The sequence below is a fragment of the Eupeodes corollae genome, chromosome 2 (genome assembly GCF_945859685.1).
Source record: "Eupeodes corollae chromosome 2, idEupCoro1.1, whole genome shotgun sequence".
Lineage (NCBI taxonomy): Eukaryota > Metazoa > Arthropoda > Insecta > Diptera > Syrphidae > Eupeodes > Eupeodes corollae.
In genome coordinates this window covers 60,743,990-60,769,406 of record NC_079148.1, presented here as the reverse complement: position 1 = coordinate 60,769,406, position 25,417 = coordinate 60,743,990, and the positions used below count along the sequence as shown (strand labels likewise).

At 35.0% G+C, this 25,417-nt stretch overlaps 2 protein-coding genes across 4 annotated transcripts in view; one reads left to right on the top strand and one right to left on the bottom strand.

Annotated features, from left to right (window-relative positions):
• The window catches only part of LOC129945445 (ceramide synthase 6), a 30,647-nt gene extending 11,826 nt beyond the window's left edge, over window positions 1-18,821 (bottom strand). Inside the window, exon 1 of the mRNA XM_056055201.1 lies at window positions 18,268-18,821. Within this exon, the coding sequence (XP_055911176.1) occupies window positions 18,268-18,452 (185 nt within the window). The 5' untranslated portion in view covers window positions 18,453-18,821. The remainder of the gene's footprint in view (window positions 1-18,267) is intronic.
• Window positions 2,295-25,417, top strand: part of LOC129945446 (WSCD family member GA21586) — a 56,816-nt gene continuing 33,693 nt past the window's right edge. The window contains exon 1 of one of the 3 annotated variants that reach the window (XM_056055205.1): window positions 2,295-2,437. The gene's annotated coding sequence lies outside the window, so the exon portion shown is untranslated. Of the gene's footprint in view, window positions 2,438-24,936; window positions 25,270-25,417 lie in introns of those variants that run through there. The other 2 variants (XM_056055204.1, XM_056055202.1) reach the window with 2 other exon arrangements.

Below are 25,417 nucleotides of genomic sequence, written 5' to 3'. Positions count from 1 at the left end.
GATTAGTAATTACCTTTCGGATCGTTCAATACAAGTGGTATTGGATGGATTCAAGTCTGAAAACCACAATATAAATGCTGGTGTGCCCCAGGGCTCAAACACTCTTTCTCATTTTTATTAATGATCTCTTGTCTGGAACTTCTAATCCAATAGATTGTTTCGCTGACGATAGTACTCTTAGCTTTTTATATTCGTTTTCAGATTCACACCCCTCTTCTTCAGCATTGTACAATCGGGAATAAGAAACCGCGTGGAATTTAATGCTTCGAAAACGCAATGCTGTCTTGTATCGTTAAAGCGAAGTATACCCCCCTTGCCATTATCCATAAATTGCACTTTCACCAAGGAAACTGAACATCTCGATATTCTCGGTATGTGTATCACCAACCACCTTTTGTGGAACGATCACATACGCGATGTCGCCAAAAATGCCGAAAGATGTTTGGGTTTTCTAAGGCGATGCAAGAAGTTTTTCTCCCCCTCTGATCTGGCTGTTATTTACAAGACTTATAAACGTCCAAAGCTTGACTATACCTCACATATCTGGGCTGGTGCTCCTGCAACTTACTTAAGCCTCTTGGATAGTATTGAACGTAGAGCATTTAGATTGATTGGTGATATTACCATTATAAGATCATTTACGTCACTCGAACATCGTCGAAATGTTTCTTGTCTCACCCTCTTTTACCGTTATTTTAATGGTTTATGCTCTAGAGAAATAGCCAGCTACATTCCTCCCCTTAAACAGTTCAACCGTAATACTCGCGCTTCTAGGAATGCTCATCAATATACGCTCGAGCCCATCTTCGGTCGTACTGTCAAGTACAGGGATTCGTTCTTTAGCCGTACTACGCGAATCTGGAATGCCTTGCCACACTCTGTCTTTCCCAGCTATTGCAATATTCAGGAATTCAAAACCAATGTGCACCGACATCTTTCAACCCCTCTCTCCCTTTTCTAGTGCTCACACTGTGTCTACATAATAAGGGTAGTATATCCCTTTGAGTGTGCGCTTATTATAAAAAAAAGGGGATGGTTTAGAATGCCTCCTCTTTAACATGGCGTTTCAGAAAGCAATTCGTGAACTCTGGCACGCTAACAAGAGGGTAACGTCACCAGGTCCAGCCAGATACTGGCTTACGCAAACGATATCGACAAACAAAGCAACAATTGTTCAAACGATTATTGATGTAGTACAATCCTTGAATACGTTGGGTCAATAGAAGCAGCCGATAACAACATACAAAAAGAAATACGCTGGCGGTTGATCATAGCCTACAAACCTACTTCCGTCTGTCAAAGCTTTTTAATAATAATAATAATTAATTACAATTACTTCTAAGCTGCAGCTGTATAGGACGATCGGTTCACCAATACTGACATATAGATCAGAGACCTGGTTGCTTAGTAAAAGGCTCCCCTACTTCTTAGGCGCGTTCGACAGGTCTTGCAGAGAATTGTTGCAACCATTATGTGAAGACGGACCGGACGGTTTCGCAGACACTCAATTAATAACTGCATGCGAGTAAAGATTGCTTATATTGACAAAAATTAAATTCGGTAGAATACGGTTGGCTGGACACCTAGCTCTTAAGATTGTAAAGTGAAAGTTCTTTAAAGTACATTCTATGGTAGTATTTTATGCCGAGGCAGACCATGCTTACGCTGGAGGGATTGCGTAGACCATGCGGTGAGCTATTGGATGGTGTGGGCTCGCGATCAGTATAAATGGAGAGTTTTGTTGTAAAAGGCCAGGACCGGATGAAAGTTGTAAAGCCGACTATTATTTTGTGTATGTCCCTCTCCTCCAGGAATGGTTGAAAGTTGTAAGTCACTAGGCCCTACTTCTCAACGGACTGTGGCGTCTCAATGGATTGCTCTATCCCTAACAGTCACTTCAACCTGCCTTCAATATTTTTTCAAGAGCAAATCGATGTAACCAATAGTTTTGTTTGTCAACCTTGAACTTTAATTCCATAAATCTTACATAATGCAATATTCCATACACTTATATGGATCATCATAAGTTGAGCATATAAGTTTCATATTAACCTTAAGCACCTGAATTTGACACTGAATCATTCAAACAGGCAAAATCAATTGAAATCTCTTGAAGCCGCCTTATGAATCATAAAAATGAATGATAAAAAAATCATATAAAACCATCGTTAACATACACAAATAAATAATAATTTGATAACAAAATAGAATCGTAAAATATGCCGAGAATAACTTCATATTAATTTTTTTTAAGTTTCGATAACGTGACAATTTATCTGTCTTAAGTTTTAATTTGAGAGTATATTGTAGATTCGTATCGGTCCTGAGAATGAAACCTATAAACGTAAGACACCCAAAAACAAAAACAAGTATTTGGAGTAAATAGGGCACCATCTATCAAATGACGGAAAATATTATGGTGATTTACAAATTAAAGGTAAACAAACATTAAAATAATTTATGTGATTCATTTTTGTATATGTAAAGTGTTTGGATATGTTTACTCACGGCGCGAACGAAAACCAAAAAGCTTTTTCTTGATAAAATAAAAAGATGGCACATTTTCGGATCTCAAATCATTTGAAACAATTTGACGAATACAAATTTTTTTCATGCACTAAAGATATTCTGCCCTTGCACAAACAAATACAAGCTTTTTAAAAAGTGGGTCTTAGTTGCCTGGTGTGTGATTGATGTTGACGAAAACTCAGATAAACGATAGGGCCTCGGGAGTCAGAAAGTACCATTCAATATTTGAAAATGTCAAAAGGTACCAAAAGCATAGAACATAAACCGTCGAGATGCTAGTTTATAGAAGTTATCTTTACTCTTAATGTGACCCTTGTTAATTTTTCGCAACGCATATACGAAGTCCTGCTTATTTGCCCAAACTTAAATCAATGGTCATTTTATATAGAACAGGTAATTTTTTTTTTCAAATTCCTTATACATGTGTCATGTGCAATATTATTATTAATATTTTATAAATATTGTATTTCCTCATAATTTACGTTTTTTGTTTTAGTAGTTTATATCGGATAATTTAATTTCTTATCAAATTGCCCCCTTTCTGTCGGAATAATTTAATTATTAGTACCTCTAAGATGACAACGCCCTCTTTTTACGATTACAAAATTTTAAAACAATTCAAATAATTTGATCTCGTTCTGAAGTAGATTAATATTAAGATGAACTTGAAATGCATTAATGAGATAAATAAGTTGGTTAAAAAAAGGGGTTATTCCTATCTTTCAATACTACCGACAAATATCAGTTGATAAGAAAATACAATATAAAAAATGTATCCAATTAATCTGAGGTACATTACGAAGATTAAATATAGGTGACACTTCATTTTTTTTGTTACAAACAAAAGACGTTCATTAAGTTTATAGTGTACTTAAATATATACTTATATCAGTTAAGGCGGTTTGGTCTAGTTATTATCAATAAATACTTAGGAAATATTTACTCTTCATTTATTTTTTTAGTAAATATGCGTAGCATTGGGATATTTTCCTGGTGTTCAAAGAAAATTATTATTCGAATACGCATTTAAATATATAAAAATATTCTTGATAATTACACTTGTGGGAGCTTGTCGAATAAAGTTTGAAAATGTTTCCTGACAAACTTGAGTACTAATGATAAGATGTTGAGGGACATCAAACCATCAACCAAAAAACAAAACAACAAATCGACTGGAACAGGTTGTTTTTTTTGTATAATTTGTAGGCACTCAAGGGGTTCTTAATATTCTTAACATGTTTACGTTCAAACACTGTGTGAGTGTTGGAGTGTAGGGAAGAATTCAAGAGGAGATACCGGTGCACATTCGTCTTAAAGCTTTGTAAGGAGGCAGGGTAGACGTAGAGGAACAGGTATCGGGAACCATTGGTATGGATGTAGGGTGCCATTTCATAGCGAGGCTGGATGTCAGCTGACATTAGGCAAATGGGGGAGGAATGAGTAGGATAGGTTTGGGCGAGGGAGGTAAATCTAAGATGGGAGCTAGGATAGGGATTGGGCCGGGGAAGGAATGTTTGTTACGGTAGCTGCGGCATGCTTGCGGTGCACAGCTGAGCTTGTCGGATGTTGGGGGGGGGGTACCCGGAACTCACCTCTTTACAAAAAACATAAATTATGCCGGATACTTCGATTTACTGAAATTAGGTGTGCACTACCACTACTTCATTTACTTTTCTCGGCGGCCGCTAGCACGTCACGGCCTGGCCTTTGCCCACCCTTTTGGGAATCTACTCGTAAAGATTCCCCTAAAGCGAAACCAGCAAAGTTCACTACCAAGGAATTACATTTCCGCCAAACTTGTTAGTTAGTTACCTAATACCGCACCCAAAAAAAAGGAACTCTGCATTTCATACCAATTTCTTTTTTTTACGAAGAGACTTTATTAAGAGAAATTTATCACTAAAAATACATATAAAACAATGAGAAAGAACAAGACTACTAGGGAAATTTCTTTGACATAAAAAAACAACAACAACGGGAGCTTTAGTCGCCGCAGCCACGCGGTGAGTTTTTGCTTCTCCAGCGTCCCGTATCTCAACCGTTCTTATATGAGTTTTTTTTGCTGTCCTAATCGGACCCTTATTTCCTGCCTACAAGGAGCTCGTTGTGGGTGGTTAAAAAAGGTGGGATGCAAAATATTGCGTCGCGAGGGACGTAAGAGGAACCCCTTTTTGCACTGGCGACATCGGCAACTTCTTCCCTGATCAAAACATCGCAATATACCCGATGGGTTCCGTCAATATAATTTATGCTAACCCAAATCTCCATCAGATGTCAATAAATCAATCGGCATACATAGTAATTTCAGTCGAAAACGTGCTTTAGATTCTGACGGACAAGACAACGTCACTTAGTTCACAACGATCTGATCGTAGTCCATCCGCGCACATTCATCATGGCGGACAGAAAAAATTGAGCAGTGTTGTAAATTCAACATCAGTGGTGGTAATTTTAGTGCGGGGATCGTTAAGATCGTCAACATCAATATTAAACTGGACACAAACTTTACCGAGCGTATCGACGCCGGGGCTCGTTTTCACGAGGTAGACCGATAACTTCAAGTTTCATATTGGCGACTAGTAGTGCGGGGGCAACGAGGAGTGCTGTTGAAAAAAAGAATCTTTATACTTGACAGTACATCCGAAATTGAGCTCAAGGGGTAAACTGATGAGCATTTCTGGAAATGTGAGTAAAAGAGCCGAATTGTTTGAGTGGTAGAATGCGACTGGCTAATTCGGCAGAACATTGTTTGTAAAAATATCGGTAAATCAACGAAACCCAAGAAACATTGCGGAGGTGTTTGAGCTTTGTAAATGTTTCGGTTATAGTTCTATCGCTTATTATATAAACTTGTTTAAGGGGAACCTTCCACAATATGCTAGCTTTGGCCTAATGATGGCTTTTTTAAACTGCAACAAGATCAGACGGAGTGAAAAATTACTTGCAACATCGTCGGAGAAATCCTAAGCACTTAGCAGCATTTTTGGCAATGTCGAATATGTGATCATTCTATAACTGGTGATCGGTAATACACATACCGGGCACTGTAAGTCGATTAGATTCCTAAATTCATGGATAACGGCATCAGGGGTGGGAGACATCGTTGAGCATTTGTAGCATTAAGCTCTATGCCGTTTATAATTCCAAATTGGAGAACTTTGTTGAGATCAGAATTTAATAAGTTTATCATACGCTGCCGTTGAAGTTCCACATCCGAAGGAGGAGGATTTAAGTATTGAAACGAATATGAAAAGCTGGGAGTACTGTTCAAACAGTTTAATAGATTAGAAATGACACATAAAAGATGAATATAAGGAAGAGAGTCGGAGACAATACGGAGTCCGCATTTATTTTATGAAATTTATTGTCTCAGAGAAATTGTTGTTTTTAGTCCTTCACATAAAATGACAACTGTGATAACGGGGTGAATGCTAATATTTTGACAGTTCCAAAATATTTAGCTGTGTTATATCTGCAAATGTTACAAATTAAATTTGAGTTTGGAGATGATTAGTCTGACATTTAAAGAAAATGCATATTTTATGGTTGAAAGAATTATTTCTTTGGCTTTTCTATCAGATTCTCAAGTTTTTTTTTGTTTAACGAATTCCTTATTCACAATTTTATACTGTCCCATTTACATCCAATACAATTCAGTGTTTTCTATAGATCATTGCCCAACGGCCTAAAAATTGCAATAAGATCCAAAAAATATATATGGGTTCAGGATTCTTGGATGGTTTTTGACGTTTCTCTTTCTTGCCTTTCTTTGTTTCTTGGCGTTGCTTTATTATTGTTATTATTACAAATTCTTTATTTGACTAAAACTCGAAATACATTTGAAAAATTATATAAGAACTTTAGCATGGAAAAATTTTAAAGACCCTCCCAACCCCACTCTCCGTTTAAAAAATTTGTTTCGCTTTCTGAAGATTGAGAAATCTTTTTGAAAAATAAAGTCTTCGGAGTTCTTGTAGAATTGGACAAACGGCTAAAAAGTGGCTGACATCTTCGATTTCATTTCGATTGCAGAGGTTACACCTGGGATTATCATCTCTGTGAGGTTTGTAATTCAGATTTAGCATCTCAGTTCTTGCTTTAAACAAAGCACCTATTTGATTTGCAGAAAGATTACTATTAAAATAATTTTTTACAAACAAAGTGTGATTGAGTTGCTTAAAGACCAATCTGCTTGGAGTGGTTCGAGCCCTATTCAAGAACTTGAGATACAATGAATCATCAACCAATGCAATACATTCATGAAACCTACCTTTCCAATTAGCAAGAGAAGTTGTACTAATGTTTAGATTAAATCCGTGCGCATTTGCTATTTCATACCATTCTTTGAACGGCGATAAATTCCTTCGGAATGCGAAATCCATCATTTGCTTATGAAGATTTTCATTTGACCTTCGCATTACTTTTACTATGTAATCGGCATTAAATTTAAGATTTTTTAAAAAAATCGGAATGATCTCTGATTCCACATGTATAGCCTAAGTTGGTGTATAGTTTGGAAGTTGAAATATTCTTTGAAAAAAGAAGCTTGCACTATCGTAAATTCATCGAGATCTTGGTAACCAAAAACTTGACTGGCATAGCATAAGCATGGCTTTATAGTAGCTTCAAAAACTCTAAATTTAGCTGAGATGCCTATGTTCTTATTGCAGAAGATTTTGTTCCATATTAGGTTTATTGCAGTTTTTGCCGATAAGCATTTTTCCTTAACATGGGGCCGGAAATCTAGATTGCTACAACATAGAACACCTAAATACTTAAATTGGTTAACCACCTCTATATGTTCACGATCAAATGACCATGCTTCTAGCGGGTTTCTCCTTCCCGGGAGCTTTAAAATATCATAATTTTTGATTTTGAGGTGTTTATATTCATGTCCCATTTATCACTAAAGTTTTTAAGTCTATTAATATGTAACTTTAATGTGGTGGGGTTGTCCGACAAAACAACAATAAGAACATTTCTAAACCTAACACCCCAGGAAAATCACGGGAGAAAAAATCATGAAAAGGGCGAAAATAATCGGGCTTAAGGGGCAACCTTGGGTGCAATCAGTGTTAAAGAAGCTGGACATGGAACTCACATTTGATACAGTAGCGCAAGTATTGGTGAGGAGAAGATTATAGAGTCTTAAAAACTTCGTCGATATACCTAAATTTAATAATTTATAAATTAGTGAATTCCGGTTGATATTATCAAATGCTGCCCTAAAATCAATGAAAAAGACAAAGTTTTTGTTTGTTATCGACGAAACGTTTTGCTATGTTGTAGAGTGCGAAGATTTGATCCACAGTTGAAAGACTGTTTTTGTTTCTAATGTTTCCGAGTAAACAAGAAATACTCCGCCGGACAAATTCAAGTGGAGCAAAGACCTTATAACCGAATTAAACGAAGGAATGATTGAAAGATTCAAGTTTGGTAGTTTAAGCTTTAGAATGTTTCACCCGTTGAAACAAAGTGATAGCAAACTTTTCTGTCTCTCAAAATTGTATTTTTTCGAATTTCGTTTTCAATAATGAACTACGAAAGGAGGTTAAAAGTTTCTTCATTCATCCCTATATATAATTTAAAAACGATGGTTTATCATTTGATTTTAGTTCATTTGTCAAGAAAATGAAGAATTCTCTCCAGATTTCAATCCAATTCCCTTTTTTTGCTTGGGTATTTTCAAAGCATCCTCACCAAGGTTTAACACATTTAACAACATTTCGGAATTATTATCCGTATTCGTGATGTCAATATTCATTGCTGTTGTAAAAATTGCAGTTTTCTTTAATTATATTCACACTTTAACTTTGTGGATGAGAACAAAAAATGAAAGAGAAGTGTCAAAAATACGCAACCGAAAAACATCCTAGTGTAATAATGTGAGATTGACGGGATAGGTGTTCAAAAGGAAATATGCGAAACACGCAGCATGCAGAAAGTTTGCTTTTATGAAGAGAAAAAGTACTGCAAGAATGCGGCAGATATATAAACGGTGATTTTTTAAGAGCTTGAGAACTTTAAAAAAAAAAAAAAAAAACGCATAAAATTACATATTATATAATATTTGAAACGTTAGATTGGTCCATGACATTTACTTTTTGAAGATAATTTCATTTAAATGTTGACCGCGGCTGCGTCTTAGGTGGTCCATTCGGAAAGTCCAATTTTGGGTAACTTTTTCGAGCATTTCGGCCGGAATAGCCCGAATTTCTTCGGAAATGTTGTCTTCCAAAGCTGGAATAGTTGCTGGCTTGTTTGTGTAGACTTTAGACTTGACATAGCCCCACAAAAAATACTCTAAAGGCGTCAAATCGCATGATCTTGGTGGCCAACTTATCGGTCTATTCCTTGAGATGAATTGTTCTCCGAAGTTTTCCCTCAAAATGGCCATAGAATCGCGAGCTGTGTGGCATGTAGCGCCATCTTGTTGAAACCACATGTCAACCAAGTTCAGTTCTTTCATTTTTGGCAACAAAAAGTTTGTTAGCATTGAACGATAGCGATCGCCATTCACCGTAACGTTGCGTCCAACAGCATCTTTGAAAAAATACGGTCCATTGATTCCACCAGCGTAAAAAACCACACCAAACAGTGCATTTTTCGGGATGCATGGGCAGTTCTTGAACGGCTTCTGGTTGCTCTTCACTCCAAATGCGGCAATTTTGCTTATTTACGTAGCCATTTAACCAGAAATGAGCCTCATCGCTGAACAAAATTTGTCGATAAAAAGCGGATTTTCTGCCAACTTTTCTAGGGCCCATTCACTGAAAATTCGACGTTGTGGCAGATCGTTCGGCTTCAGTTCTTGCACGAGCTGTATTTTATACGGTTTTACACCAAGATCTTGCGTAAAATCTTCCATGTGGTCGAATAACACAAACCCAATTGCTGCGAACGGCGACGAATCGACATTTCACGGTCTTCAGCAACACTCTCAGAAACAGACGCAATATTCTCAGCTGTACGCACTGTACGCATTCGTGTGGTTGGTTTAATGTCCAATAAAGTAAACTGAGTGCGAAACTTGGTCACAATCGCATTAATTGTTTGCTCACTTGGTCGATTATGTAGACCATAAATCGGACGTAAAGCGCGAAACACATTTCGAACCGAACACTGATTTTGGTAATAAAATTCAATGATTTGAAAGCGTTGCTCGTTAGCAAGTCTATTCATGATGAAATGTCAAAGCATACTGAGCATCTTTCTCTTTGACACCATGTCTGAAATTCCGCGTGATCTGTCAAATACTAATGCATGAAAATCCTAGCCTCAACAAAAATCACCCTTTATAAGTAATTATGGCTGAGTTCAAAAATGCAACTAGTTGCACAAGCCACGCCGACGAAATTCATGCAATGTGTGTTATTACACTCAGACGATTTTAGAAAGACGCAAATAAGTGCGAAAGAGAAATTAGGTGAAATAGAAATACTTTAAAAAGACTCAAACCGCAGAGTTCTGGGTTCAGGATTCTTGGATGGTTTTTGACGTTTCTTTTTCTTGCCTTTCTTTGTTTCTTGGCGTTGCTTTATTATTGTTTTTATTATTATTACAAATTCTTTATTTGACCAAAACTCGAAATACATTTGAAAAATTATATAAGATCATTAACATGTCAAAAAATATATTTTCCGTCTGCTTGAAAATTGCATAATATCCAAGTTTATAATATATATTTCTTCGTTACATCTTAGATAATGATACATAAATAAACATATATTTAAAAATTTAAAATAACACTAAAAAACTGTTTCGGTAATCTAAGGCATGATCAATAAAATTGTAAAGATCCTTCCAACCCCACTCTCTGTTTAAGATTTGTTTCGCTTCCTGGTAAATGAGAAAGCTTTTTAAAAAATAAAGTCTTCGGAGTTCTTGTAGAATTGGACAAACGGCTAAAAGAACTATTCAGGCCTATTCAAGAACTTGAGATACAATGAATCATCAACCAACGCAATACATTCATAAAACCTACCTTTCCAATTATCAAGAGAGGTTTACCAAGATTTAGATTGAATCCATGCGCATTTGCTATTTCATACCATTCTTTAAACGGCGATAAATTCCTTCGGAATGCGAAATCCATCATTTGCTTATGAAGATTTTCATTTGACCTTCGCATTACTTTTACTATGTAATCGGCATTAAATTTAAGATTTTTTAGAAAAATCGGAATGATCCCTGATTCCACATGTATAGTGTAAGTTGGTGTATAGTTTGGAAGTTTAAATATTCGTTTTAAAAAAGAAGCGTTGCACTATCTCAAATTCATCGAGATCTTGGACCCCAAAAACTTGACTGACATAGCATAAGCATTACTTTATAGTAGCTTCAAAAACTCTAAATTTAGCTGAGATGCCTATGTACTTATTACAGAAGATTTTGTTCCATATAAGGTTTATTGCAGTTTTTGCCGATAAACATTTTTCCTTAACATGGGGCCGGAAATCTAGATTGCTACAACATAGAACACCTAAATACTTAAATTGGTTAACCACCTCTATATGTTCACGATCAAATGACCATGCTTCTAGCGGGTTTCTCCTTCCCGGGAGCTTTAAAATATCATAATTTTTGATTTTGAGGTGTTTATATTCATGTCCCATTTATCACTAAAGTTTTTAAGTCTATTAATATGTAACTTTAATGTGGTGGGGTTGTCCGACAAAACAACAATAAGAAGATTTCTAAACCTAACACCCCAGGAAAAGGGCGAAAATAATCGGGCTTAAGGGGCAACCTTGGGGCACACCGCAATAAATGTTAAAGAAGCTGGACATGGAACTCACATTTGATACAGTAGCGCAAGTATTGGTGAGGAGAAGATTATAGAGTCTTAAAAACTTCGTCGATATACCTAAATTTAATAATTTATAAATTAGTGAATTCCGGTTGATATTATCAAATGCTGCCTTAAAATCAATGAAAAAGACATAAAGTTTTTGTTTGTTATCGACGAAACGTTTTGCTATATTTGAGAGTGCGAAGATTTGATCCACAGTTGAAATACTGTTTTTGTTTCTAATGTTTCCGAGTAAACAAGAAATACTCCGCCGGACAAATTCAAGAGGAGCAAAGACCTTATAACCGAATTAAATGAAAGAATGATTGAAAGAGTCAAGCTTGATAGTTTAAGCTTTGGAATGTTTCACCCGTTGAAACAAAGTGATAGCCAACTTTCTGTCTCTCAAAATTGTATTTTTTGTGAATGTCGTTTTCAATGAACTGCGAAAGCAGGTTAAAAGTTTCTTCATTCATCCTTATATAATTTAAAAACGATGGTTTATCTTTTGCTTGGGAATTTTCAAAGCATCCTCACAAAGGTCAAACACATTTAACAACATTTCGGATTTATTATCCGTATTCATGATGTCAATATTCATTGCTGTAGTAAAAAGTGCAGTTTTCTTTAATTATTTTCACACTTTAACTTTATGGATAATGCAGTGTATTTACATTTATGAACGCAAATCTTGCGTTACTGCTGCATTTTTACATTAATGAACTTACCCTATTTCTGTATACTGCGGCCGACTACTTACTCCCCTAAGGATTTTATCGAACAAGTTGAAAATAAGAGTTTTATTCCTAATTGCCACTAATCGTTCTACTTAAACATTTTTTTTTATTACATTTAACTTTAACAATATACGGGGAAATAAATAGAATTAAAACACTATGTTTCGCCTTTGCTGTGCTAATTTGATGGTAAAAAAAGACTTCACCAAAGCTTCTTTAAAAAGGAAACAAAACAGAGTCCTGCTTTTCTAATAAATTATACGATTTCTTATTTTTAAGAAACATCATTAAATGCAATCATGACATTTCATATTGTTCGTACCTCGTTGAGTTGACAATTTTTTTTTTATGTAAAGGATGGTTAAGTTTTAAGGGCCCATGTTAAATGTGAACCACACCTAAACGTGAAGTTTTGTTCTACTATTCATTTTTGTTTGTTTGGTGCAGATTATAGGCTGGCGGCATAATTTGGCCTTATTTTATTATTGCGAATTTTGTTCGCTACCTTGAGACGATAACGAATTTTGTATGGCTCCAATTGGAAAATATGGATGTAACAATGGCTCTTTTGCGCTACAAATTTAATGGTCGGGTTATCTAACGTGGTGCCGATGTCAATTGGTGCCAAGATCACTTAATTTGACACCATAGGTCTTCTTTGTTTGGGGTTAATTGAAAGAAAAGTTGTACTTCAATATACCAGCAAGATAAGATAAGATTAACAGATTAATGGAGTAGAACCTATTTTTGATGTTTGAACACTTTTAACCACGTTAAATAGTTTGCAACTTTTTTAAATGTTTAAGTTTTCACAACCATAAATAAAAAGGTAGCCATTTCAAGAATTCGTTTATACACTGTACGAAATAATGATAATTACACACCCAAATACGATTTTTTTAAAAATTATTATTGGATTTTTACAAACTAATTTTACTTTTAGTATCTTTACAACCAAATCTATGAGGAAAAACAAAAATATGAAAAATTAGGCTTTACTTTATTGTTTTGCTATGGGTTGTTTTTTTTTTTAAGTGAAATATTGTTAAGGCAATTCTTAGTTAAACTTAAAGTTTTTAAATAGTTGCTTGGTCCTTTTCGTTGAATAAGATCTCGTAGACGTCGGGATATTGAAATTATTATTTTTATTTGACACATATCAATTTTAGCTCACTTTTCTTGAACAATTATTGTCAAATAATTTAAAGTGTAAAATTCAAATTGCCCAAAAGATCTCAATTTATGAAACATAAATATCAGCGTTAAAAAAGCGCGAAAGATACATTCCGCAGCACATATTTCATCCGTATATTTTTGGGAATTTATTTTGATAGAAACAGCAGCTTATGGAAAACCAAACCATCTACGTACCACCTCCAAAATTGCAAGCATTTCTATGCTCTATTTCGGTTCGCTTGTCATGCCGAAATTGTTGGGCCTCCTCAAATCTGTCTCATTGGAAAAAATTGATTCTCTAAAGCTAAAGTCAACCTGTTCGCTTTTTGACGAGACATTTTGACATTGAGGTTTAAAATGTTAAACATTTTCTCGCGGCTCATCGATTAATTAATAATATGTATATAAATTATTTCGGCGTTTGATTTCTCCCAAGGTTTATACTCCTTAATTTTAAAACAGCTTTAAGAAAATGTCTATTACAGATTTACTTCTTGAAACCGATTTGGCTAGGTGTCTTCCTCTGATGTCGGTAATTAGCAACAAGATGGATTTCAGGAGGCATTACAATGATAAAATCATAACGACGTGTTTTATTCTAATAAATTTAACGTGATTAACAAAGTATTTATAACTAACAAATCTTTTTAATCTGAAGATTTTCTTATTTTTGGTCCGTTTTAGTCCTTTTTAATGATGATTCTTAAATACAATCACTTGGCCTTATAAGTTTTTCGTGTCGCAATAAAGATCAATAAATTATTGTTGGACTAACGATACAAGAGAGAGAAATTAAGTTAAACCGTTATAAAAATATAAAATCGAACAAAAGGGTTGCCACTCCTTCTAATAAATTCTCATAAAAACAGACGGAACAGCAGTGTTTTTTTGTTTGTCCTTATCACTATTTCGCAGAGTGTATCTAGTTCCAACTAACTAAAGTTAAATTCTTTTTCATATGCCAGAGGGCCCAAAGGTTAATCATTTAGGAGTATGGTTTGTTTTTTAAATGAAATGACCATTTTTTAATATACAAAAAATGCTTTATTTAAAAACTTTTCATATAAATAAATACTGCTTCGTGACAAAATCTTAATCTTATGCACTAGAAAAAAAAATGTTCTTGTCCGATGTTACATGCCATCTGATGCCGAAAATTGATTTGAGGACAAAGTTAACTCACATTCAAGCGACAAACCTGCAAAATTTATAATCTTTCCTTCATCAACAAGACCTGAACCTATGCAAAATTACAAAATTCTACTTTGCCGAGAAGTTCTTTCAGACAGTCACTGTTGCTAAGTTATTTAAATATGGTAAGATATTTAACCTGTGCTTGATCAGTTGATCAAACATTTATAGGAATCTAAAAACGGGTCAAACATCACTTGAGTAAATAAATAAATATGGTGCTACCAACAATTTGTGAAGAAAATAGGCCTAGTATTTAAAAATTGTCAATTCTTTTATTTAGAATGTTTTTATTCTGGTAATGATGCCAGAAACAAAGGAACCTACAATTGTATGCCTAATTTAATCCCAATCGATAATAAAGATTGGAAATAAGCCCTCTAAACCCACTACAAACGACTTCAGTTCGATCTACGGCGGCGTTTGGAGTAAGCTTATGTTAGGTTAGGTTATAGTGGCTGTCCAAGATGGAAACGGACACACTTAGGCCAGTTTAATGGCCCATTGTGAATCTTGAGGCTTCCTCCCAAACTCAATAGAACCAGCTTGAGTCCCTTACGAAACGTGAGAGGCTGATTATACCGATATGATTTAGATCGTTTAGATCGTTAAAGAAGAATTCTCCTAGGTAATTCTTGCGTTTTCGAGCTAGAGCAGGGCATGTGCAGAGAAGATGAAGAACCGTTTCTTCCTCTTCCTCGTCAATAAAACTTCTTCATAAGTCATTTCAGAATACGCCTAGTCTCGTGGCGTGCTTTCCTATTAGACAGTGTCCGGTTATGACACCTATTATCGAGCTTATATGCGATTTGCTTAGAGAGAGCAAGCACCTTGTACGTTTCAAATCCAGTGTTGGCCAGATGTTTTTTGTGGCTTGACACGTGGAGATGTTGTTCCACCTGATGCCTGCCCTCCTCGCAGCGTCTTGCATTAGCAACAATTTACAAGTAGCGATTGGTATGCCAGTACTTGCCAAACGTGGTAGGATGGTACTGTACCGTTCCTGGCGAGTTCATCTGCCTTACAGTTACCTGGAATGTCTATGGCCCGGCACCCACCAAAGGTGAATATTAAACTGTTGCGCCATCTCCATTAGAGATGATCGACAGTTATGGACTGTTATAGAGTTTGTAGAGACAGGCCGGCTGTCAGAGAAAATACGGATATCAGATGTTGATATCACGTTTTCTTTGAGACAAGACAAGACTTCCTTAATCGCCAAAAGTTCCGCCTGGAACACGCTACAATGATTGGGAAGGCGGAATGAGAAACTTAATTTCAGTCGTTCGGAGTACACACCTCCACCAACCCCTTCTTTGGTTTTTGAGCCATCTGTGTAAAAATGGATTGACTCATCCTCCAAGAATGTCCTACCCCCCAAAAAGATCTGGTAGGTATAGAAATCTGGAAGTTTCTGTCGATTGTAGTTGGGGGATGGTGTAGTCTGTGTGCTTTGGAATTGATTCTAAGTACCTTACAATTACGGAGTGGCCAATGCAAGGTAAAGCAAGGTGTCCAGTGCGGCAGACGGGGTCGTGCGAAGCGATCCGCTTATACATAGGCAGGCTGAACGTTGGACTTTATTTAACTTATCCCTGTTTATACCTTTCTCTAAAGCAGTCCACCATACTGCCACACCGTACGTTAAAATCGGTCTCATTACCGATGTGTATAGCTAATGCGTGATTCTGGGCTGTAAACCCCATTTATTACCAATAGCTTTTTTGCAAGAAAAGAGGGCTACAGTAGCTTTTTTGACTCTTTCCTGTACATTGCGTTTCCAATTTAGTTTTTTGTCTAAGACAAGACCTAGGTATTTAGCCTCGTCTGAGAATTTTAATTGGATTCCTTTAATATAAGGATGGTTGACAAATGGAATTTTGTATCTCCTCGAAAATAAGACCAGATCGGTTTTGTGTGGGTTTACACCCAGTCCACACCGATCAGCCCAAACTAAGGCATTTTGTAAGAGTTCTTTTATGATATTAAGATGCTTTCCTGAAACTGCTATAGCAACGTCGTCCGCATAGGCTATTACTCTGAGTAAGCTTACTTCATGCAACCTATTTTGGTATCTCATAATTTTCTCATCTATCATCTTATAGTGAAATAAAGGAAAGAGTGGGCAAATGCTGTTATGCTGAAAGACGAAAATAAGACGCGCCAAGTGAGTCCAATCGAACTCTGTTTCATATTTTGTCTGCGAGTTGCTTGCTCGGGTGTGTATTGTTTGTGGTTTTGTTGCCATAGCTTCCATATTTTTTTATTTTGAAATATTCTGAACTAGGACACATTTTGTTGATGATAATTAAAAAAATGTCTCATGAGTACATTTAAGAAACTGTCTAGTGCTGAAAACAACTACACTTCATTAAGTTACTCCATTATAACGAGATTCTTCTTTACGTATCCAATCAGCTACAGTCCACCTACTCATTTTTGACATCATCATACTCATAAAGCGATTCGCAAGCTCTTTAAGCATTTAACTTAAAATAGATTGCCAAAATAATTTGTTTTCAATTTGTTCTCTAAAATATTCCACAGGTGCTCAAAAAAGAACGGCAACCTTGCTTTTGTCAGTAAATTATGTGTGTCGGAGCAATTAAACTTTTAAAAAATTACCTATCTATATTTTTTATTGAGTCTGATTGGTTGTAAGTTCATAGAAACACCACACACATTGCTAACTACTCTTAGGTAGATATGCTGTACAATTTTAGTGAACCAACATGAATGGTCAATTAGAATTAACTTTATGAATCATCATCCATTGCCATCATCATCACCATCACCATCGCCGGCAATTGCACCTTTGCCTTTGAAAAGCCACCAAAAATCTTTTTATAGACCACAACACATACAATTTCAAAAGTAATTTTAGATAAGAAGTACTCCAAAGTTTAAGGCCATTATCATCTGTGCTGTTGTGCTAAACTTATCTCATTAGACCGCAAGAACAACAAATATGCAAATTCAAATAATTATTCTACAATTATTATTATTATCAACCACCAGCGACACACACACAAACACACACATCACCATTGCATCGTCAATAGGTCAACGTATAGAACGACCTAGTTTGTTTTTATAAGATTCAATTTAACATCAACAGTAAAGTAAAGTAATAGAAGCTGCCACTGCCACCTCCATGCAAATATGTAAAATCTTTTGGCAGCTCAAACAAATCTGTCACGCATAGCACGATTCAAGAAATATAGAATGTTTTGATGTGAATGAATGTAGCTACCTACGGCTACATAGAAACATATTTTTTCAACTTTAGCTAGACAGGCCGCACAAATAAATAAGATTTAGCATCATCAGCAGACATTCATCGGCGTCGGCTTTCAGCTTCGGCTGGTAAAACAGCCAGGTCACCATGCAACGTGATTGCTGCAGCGCAGCGCCAGCGATCGCCGTGCACAATCAGCATTTGCGACATTGAAACGAATGATAATTTTTATAACTTCGATTCGATCGGCAAACGAGCGGCCGCGGCGCGGCGACTGCATGTTGCACAGAAAATGTGTGTTCTTTTTTTCAATTTCAACAAGATCCAGCAAAAGAAAAAAATAAGAAAAACCCAAAGAAGCCTCTCAATGTCTCATTACCTTTAAGAATGTTTGGGCGTTTCCAATGCAAATGGCTAGGTTATGATGGTCCCCAAGACGAGGAGAGAGCACGTACCTAAATAGGCAGTCTCGCGTCGTTTGTCAAGAAAACTAAAACTTAAACTCAACGCAATTCAAGGCGGAACAACCTCGCCAGAATCCAGGAAACAATCGCAGAAAGCCATATTTCGACTAATAAGTAATTCTGATAGATTCAAGTACATACCTTTCTAGGGTGTAGCGTATTGCCATTACAATTAAGGCTAATGGAAGCGGCCATATCAGATGCCTGTAGTCGGCGTGATTAACATCTGGACGGGATCCCGGTGCTATGTCCTCCCACGTTACGTTCGGCGGAAGCCATATATTTGTTGACCAGAATGTGTCCCCAATTATTCGTACTATATCCATTTTGTTTTTGTATTTTAATATAAAAGAAGCAGGTTTATAACTTTTTCAGGGGTTTGTTTCCTTTTTGTTAATTTGTAAATTTTATATTGTAAAACTTTTCTATTCTTTCTTTTCTTCTTTTTGTTTTGAGTGGTGAGAATTGAGACAAGTGGTTGTTGGGGGTTATGCGCACAGTTTATATTTACACAAGAGTTTATTAATGTTTTTATTTAAATGGTTATTCATATTTTTTTCTTTTTAATAATTGTTAATGATTCATGTTAAGCACACATCGCGTGAATTTTTGGTGACTTACGATTTCAAGAAGCAAATTTGATAAGCAGCAGCACACAACCGCTGAAAATTGGTGCTGAAAAAGTACTCATCGACTCGCCGCGCTCCGTTGTTGGTTTTGCAGTTTTCGTCGCATGGCAACGTGTGGCATCGCATGCATGATACGTGACAGCTGTCAGTGTGGCATTTGACAAGGGTAGTGAGTGCAGCTGTGATGCCATTTTGTTTATTTAATGGGCCAGTTTATATTTCTAAGAACTCAGAGATATCCATATTCTCAGAAATTTAAATTTATGTTTGTCAGAGAAACTTTTCACTTTTTCTGTCAGAATTCTGAGAACAGAAATTTGTATATTTCAATTTTTGAAGAACTCCCTCCACAAAAAGGATGAAATGAATGCAGGGCTTATTTGATTGCTAGGTGACAACGAATAGTGAATTGTTTTTATATTTAATTTTCCTGACAAAGCAACAATCCGTCTATGAAAGTTGTCAGAAATCTTAGAAAATAAACTGGTCAGTTGTTATTGCTTATATTCTCTTTGAGTTTGTCAGAAATGTTTTTAAAATGAAGAATTTGAAAAATTGCTCTCCACTTCGAAACAATTACTGTGAGAAAATACACTAATAGGAGAAACAGATTGACAACGCAACTTTAAAAGTAACGAAAACTTCAAATGAGATAACGAACTGGTTTTGACAGCATAAAAAAGGCTTGCACCTTTTGTCGAATAAAATGAGTTTTATTTAAGTAATTCTAAAACCTAAAATGTTCTTCCATTCTCAAAACCAAAAAAATAGACGACACAAAATGATGGTTGTCACATTTTGATTTTAGTGCTGATAAACCTGTAAAAATTCGCCTTAAAAGTTGGTAGTATTTGGACAGCGTTATTGATTTTAGGGTTTGGGTCTGTCTTACGTTGATGTCGATGTTGTTGTGTTAATGTATTAAAAGCCACGTTTATTTGGACTAATTTTTAGCTACATTTGAGTCAAGTTGACTATATTTATTTAAGATTTATCTTACAAAAATTAATAAAATTGATCATACAGTACAGAGTACGCATTTTTATGGAATGAAAATGTGCAAATAAACAATTTTCTTTTGTACTATGGAATAGAATAAAGCTTGATAAGAACTTTAAACTTAAAAGGAGTTGAAGCAAAACATTAAATACAAAATTTAAAGGGAATATAAGCTAAAATCTGTTCTGTAAAATTGTGTACATTTTGTTGTAAAGTAGAGTCATAACATTTTGCATTCATTTTTAAATACGCTTAATGAAATTTTAAGCGAAACAGAGGGAAGTTAACGATATGGAACTATCGCTATATCCATTATTTACCTCCGGAGTAAAGAAATATATTTGTTTTTGAAGGATAACGTTGTTCTGAATTTGAATCTCCCTTTAAAATGTTTCTATTACAAAATGTTTTTAAAAAATTACCCTTTAAAAATGGTAAAGACGGTGTTTTTAAGATTTACCTAAAAACAAAATATCACTCAACGATAAATTTACAAATCCTCGTCTTCTTAGCATTTAAATTTTTTATTATGTTACTCAGCTTCTGGAAATTCTCTTTGATCATGGGTCTTAATTTCTTGAAATCTTGAGTTTAACATTATTTTTTAAATATACCCGTGGCGTGATGTCGACTGTCCTTCTTAAAAGTTTCACGGGTACTCCCTCTTGAGAACAATTGAAGAAGAGAAGAAAATTCTAAAAGAAATTCTTGTCATGAAAAGTTCTTTCTTATATAAGTGGTTAATTTTTAGGGCTGATTTCGAATATCCATCTTCAACATTATTTTGAATTGACGAAGACTTGTTTAGAGGATAAAAACAAAATAATTACTTTCAAACCAGGCAAACAGATTTGACTTTTTCTGTTAAAAAATAGTGTTAGCATCGCGATCGCGATGTCATTTTCCGTTCTTAAAATTAATGATAATATACAAAAAAAGCAGGAATATACAAAAGTCAATACGTGCATTCAAAACTTTTTTGTTTTTAAATTATAAGCTTGACATAACGACCGAGTCAATTGGCTCCAAATTTGCCCGGCATACATGACAAAGCCACATCCACTTTGATAGATTGATTATTTTTATGTTTTTCATTTCGAGAAAAAACAATTATATTTATGTCTGCATATTTTTCAACATAATAAAGGAGTTTTTATAAAATAAATAACAAAATTCGAGCCATTTGTTAAAAAAATATCTTACAATTATGAAACTTGTAAGCACAAAAACATGGTCGAAAATGGCAACCAATTTGGGGTTGTTTGTAACTGATTCGGAAAAAATAAAAAGGGGAAAAGTGGCATTAAGGATTCGTTCCCTTGAATTTTTGTATGAAATTGACTGCGATAGTTAAATAAGTATTAGACAGCAAGCTAATATTGTGTAAAGAGACAGAACTATTTGCCTCGTTAACTACACAGGGCAGATCCGAGTCTGGCTCAGGGTCGTTGATTTTTGTCTTGCTGAAAATCCAAATGAATCGACTGAGCCAAATTGAGCCACCTCAGTTTTTCCACACACGGTCGATTTTGGATCGACTGGAATCCATTTAGATCTGTCGTTCATGGCCAGCCTAAGAGACTAAACTATTTTTAAGAAGCTGATCACTAGTAAATAACACGTAATTTTCTTGAACTATCAGATTTTAAAAACACGTAACTCTATAACATGTTTCAACTCTTAACTTTTTGCGAATGTTACAAAAATGTTTTTAATGAAAAAGTGCCTTAAAAATACAATTCGAAATATATGTAAGTTCTTACATTTTTAAGAGGCTTAGTTTAGCTTTAGTTTGCCTTGACTTTTAATGTTGTGGTAAGGTTCTTTGTAAAATTTCCATACCACTTTCCGTAATTTTAAAATATATTTTGACACAATTAATACAAAGACAACTTTTTTATACTTATTTTTAAAAATTATAAACATGACGTGTTTTTTTTTGCTGTTTTAAATTCAACATCTGTCAAACTGGAATTCGACATCTGTCAAACTAATGGATCGCTAATCTACCGCACAACGCATACAAATTATTAAAACCTATTACAAAAATGGTGATTCTACCACAGCCACATATCGTTCCTTAAGAGGAGGTTATAGCTTAGACAATCTTCAAAGTACGCAAGCAATTGGCAAAAAGATGAAGAAGTTTTAAAAGACTTGATTGGTTACAGATATTGTAAATCTTGTGCATCATCGTTTTGCTCGTACCACTTAACTGCAGTAAGTGAAAGTGTTGCAGAAGACCCGAATGAGTCAATTCCTCTAATTAGGGCTGTTTAACAGCTTATTATGGGGTATTTTGCATGGATCTGTACCTTCATCCATATAAAGTCCAGTTCACACAACAACTGAAGCCAGCTGACCATTCACCATTCAAATTGCACCGAAGAAGGCGGTGCAGTGGCCGGTGATTTATTAAAAACTTTTTCTCAACGACGAAGCACATTTCTCACTCGGTGGGTTTGTTTATAAACAAAATTGTCGTACCTATTTGTGGTTCTGAGAATCCGGAAGTAAATGAAGACAGGCCATTACATTCACAAAAACTCTCTTGTTTGGTCCGAAATAGCGATTGGGCTTTACTTCTTCAAAAACGACGATGGAATCACTGTCACAGTTTATTCGGTAGCCTTATGTTCATATGAAAACCGATCTTTTTTATGTATTGAAGAATACGACTTGAATATATGGGTTTAACAAGATTTTGCCACATGCCGCACAGCTCGAGTGAATATGGCTTTATTGCGACAGAAATTTCCTGGTAGCGTAATTTCTCGTCGTGGCGATATCAACTAGCCACAAAGATCATGTTATTTGTCACCGCTGAACTCTTTTATGGGGCTACGCGAAAGGGCGATTTTATGCAGATAAATCTTTGACTCTTCAGCACTTAAAAACCAACATTCGCAAAGTTTATTTTATATTTGTTTAACTACCACAAAAGATTCGAAGCTTGCAAACAATTCGCCTGGTTGCCATTTAAATGGTGCAATGTTTCACACGTTTTCAACGTTCGAAATTTATAATAAAAAAGGAATATCATGAACAAAATATTTCATGTGTTTTATTTAGGCTTACTTTTCAAACAGCAAAATTGATAACCCTGTACTTTTTTAACATTGTTAACTTTTCCTAAGACTCTGGCATATTATTCCAAAGGCGATTAAAATAAGAATTAGAATTTTCCTAGCGCGAAAAAATATACAAATATGACACAGTCATTCGCTGCGTTCAACCTCAGACAGGTTGGGTATCCGAAAACCTTTTTGTTAATGTGTTATGTGAAAAATAACAGCTGGTCAAAAACAGCTGAGATGTCAAAAAAAGAATCTTAGACCTCGATTACACGGGATGTTTTTTCGTTCGTTTTCGTCTTTTTGACAGGTACCTACTCTCGTGATTACACCTTTCCTTTTGTCGTTCCTTTCGTTATTCCTCTTTTTGACGTTTCTGAAAAAACTGTGGGGGAAGAATTTAATTTTGTTTCGTTGTCCGGGCAGTAATAATCAGAGAGTACCTACAAATTATAATAATAATTTAGTGAAAAATAAAACAAATTTATGGAAGATAATACCAATAAAATTATTTCTTGCTTATGAGCTGCTATGTGTTTACTAGCAAAGAAAAGAAAGAAAAAAAAACGAGAGTGGGTAAAGAAATGGAAAATGAGGAGGGAAGATCGTGGTTGCTATACTTTACTCACGAAAGAACTTTTAATTGAAGACAAAAATGCTTTTAAACAGTACTTACGAATGGACGATATTTGCCTTTACTACACCGTACTCTGGAACACTGAACATATAGCTGTAAATTATGCATTTTTTTTTATTGGTTGTCAAAGAATAAACCAAAAAAAGTCCATACATTATCAGGGCTCTTTTCACGACTTTTTTCCCCCTACGTTTCTACACCCCTCACCCGATCTGTCAAAAAGACAAAAGAGGAAACAACTGAAAAAACATCTCGTGTAATCGGGCACTAAATTGGTAGGAATAAAATGTCAATTTTGACATTTAGCCCATAGCTAATGGACAGGTTCAGACAACATTAGGGAGGTCATTTGCAGTCAACTGCATTCTTTGAACGTGAATTTTGACAAAGGCAACTAGTTAATTTTCCAAAAGCCATGAATTTCAAATTTAGAACTTTACTTCACAAACCTCTACTTTAAGTTCATAGTAAAAAAAAAAAACAAGCAAAAACATTAGTGTCTACAAACACTCCTTGTATTTGTATTTTGTATTGTAAAGAAATATTACTTTTTTCTTTTGCATTTAACCTTACACCTGCTTCAAACCGTATAGTGTTAAAGTTCAATAAAATCAATTTTGGAAATTTGGTCTTATTTCACTCCGAATCTATCTTCAACTCATTCATCAGATTTTGTAATCGACATGAGTGTCAACCGGAAGTGACAATCAACATGGACATATTTTTCTGTAAAATATACATAATAATAAGTTACGTGCAAGACCTTACATTCGTTAAGGTAATTAATGTTTTCCAAAAATAAAAATAAGGACTGATAAACTATGAAAAGTTAAATATTTTCCGTATCAAAGAATTTTTGAAAAAGTCGACTTTTCCTCTTCATATCATATCTAAACTCAACGGAATTTTGTATATCTGAATAGATTATACGTTCGTATGCATAGAATAATAAATCTTGAATCCTAATTTATCATGATAGCAAATAAATCTGAAAACTTCATCAAACAAACCACTCAGTGTGCTAACTACAATATTAACAATTCATTACGAGCTAATTAGTTCATAAACAACAAATCTCATTAGAGACCTACTTGTCAAGCGTTTAGCTTTTAGCGATAAGATTAACAATTCATATATTATTACAAGACATGAATGAAAACAATCTATTAACGTTCTACATATTATATCCTTGTCCAAGTCCATGTCCCTATATAACTATACAACTAACTCTATCTATATGACAACATTGAAAGCTTATAAACTCTCCTGATTCTCATATGGACTTCTCTTTATTTTAATTGTTGTTAAAATTAATGCGCAGGTCCAATATTAAGTTCACCCTAAGTTTTGTAGTTTTTTTTTTGTTTGTATATAAAAACAAAAATCCGTTTTTATTCATAGGCTTGGGCAATATAGGCTAGGCATATATTATAGGTACGAGAGCTTGTTTGGGAAACATTAAAATAGAAAATAATGTGGTGAATCTAAAAGATGTTTATATTTTTCGCTCTTCGTAGGAAAAAGCTGCCGTCGTCAGTACAGTTCTTCCATCTCAAATGGCCGATTTGACGTTCCAAAACGTTTCCGTCGTCGTCGTCGTTCTAGTTTTCGTCGCCTCGTATTGAAATATTCTTCCTGTTTCTATGTACATAGTGAAAGTTATGTATGAAAAAAATTACTATCGCAAAATGGCATTATTCAATAAGGACTTAAATAGTTCTTCCTGCTGAAATTGTACACTCAAGGAATTAATATCACAAATCTTTCCTGCTAGAGCTGCTGCCGCCATCCACCCTGCCACACAGTGAGTTTCATTATTTATAAAGAAAAAGTTTAATTTTATGTTTTATTTTTCAAAAATGTTGCCCATTTATTTTTAATCAAAAACTTGGCTCATTTTATCTTAAAAAACAAAAACAAAAATGATTCGTAATTTTATGTACTTTTCTAAA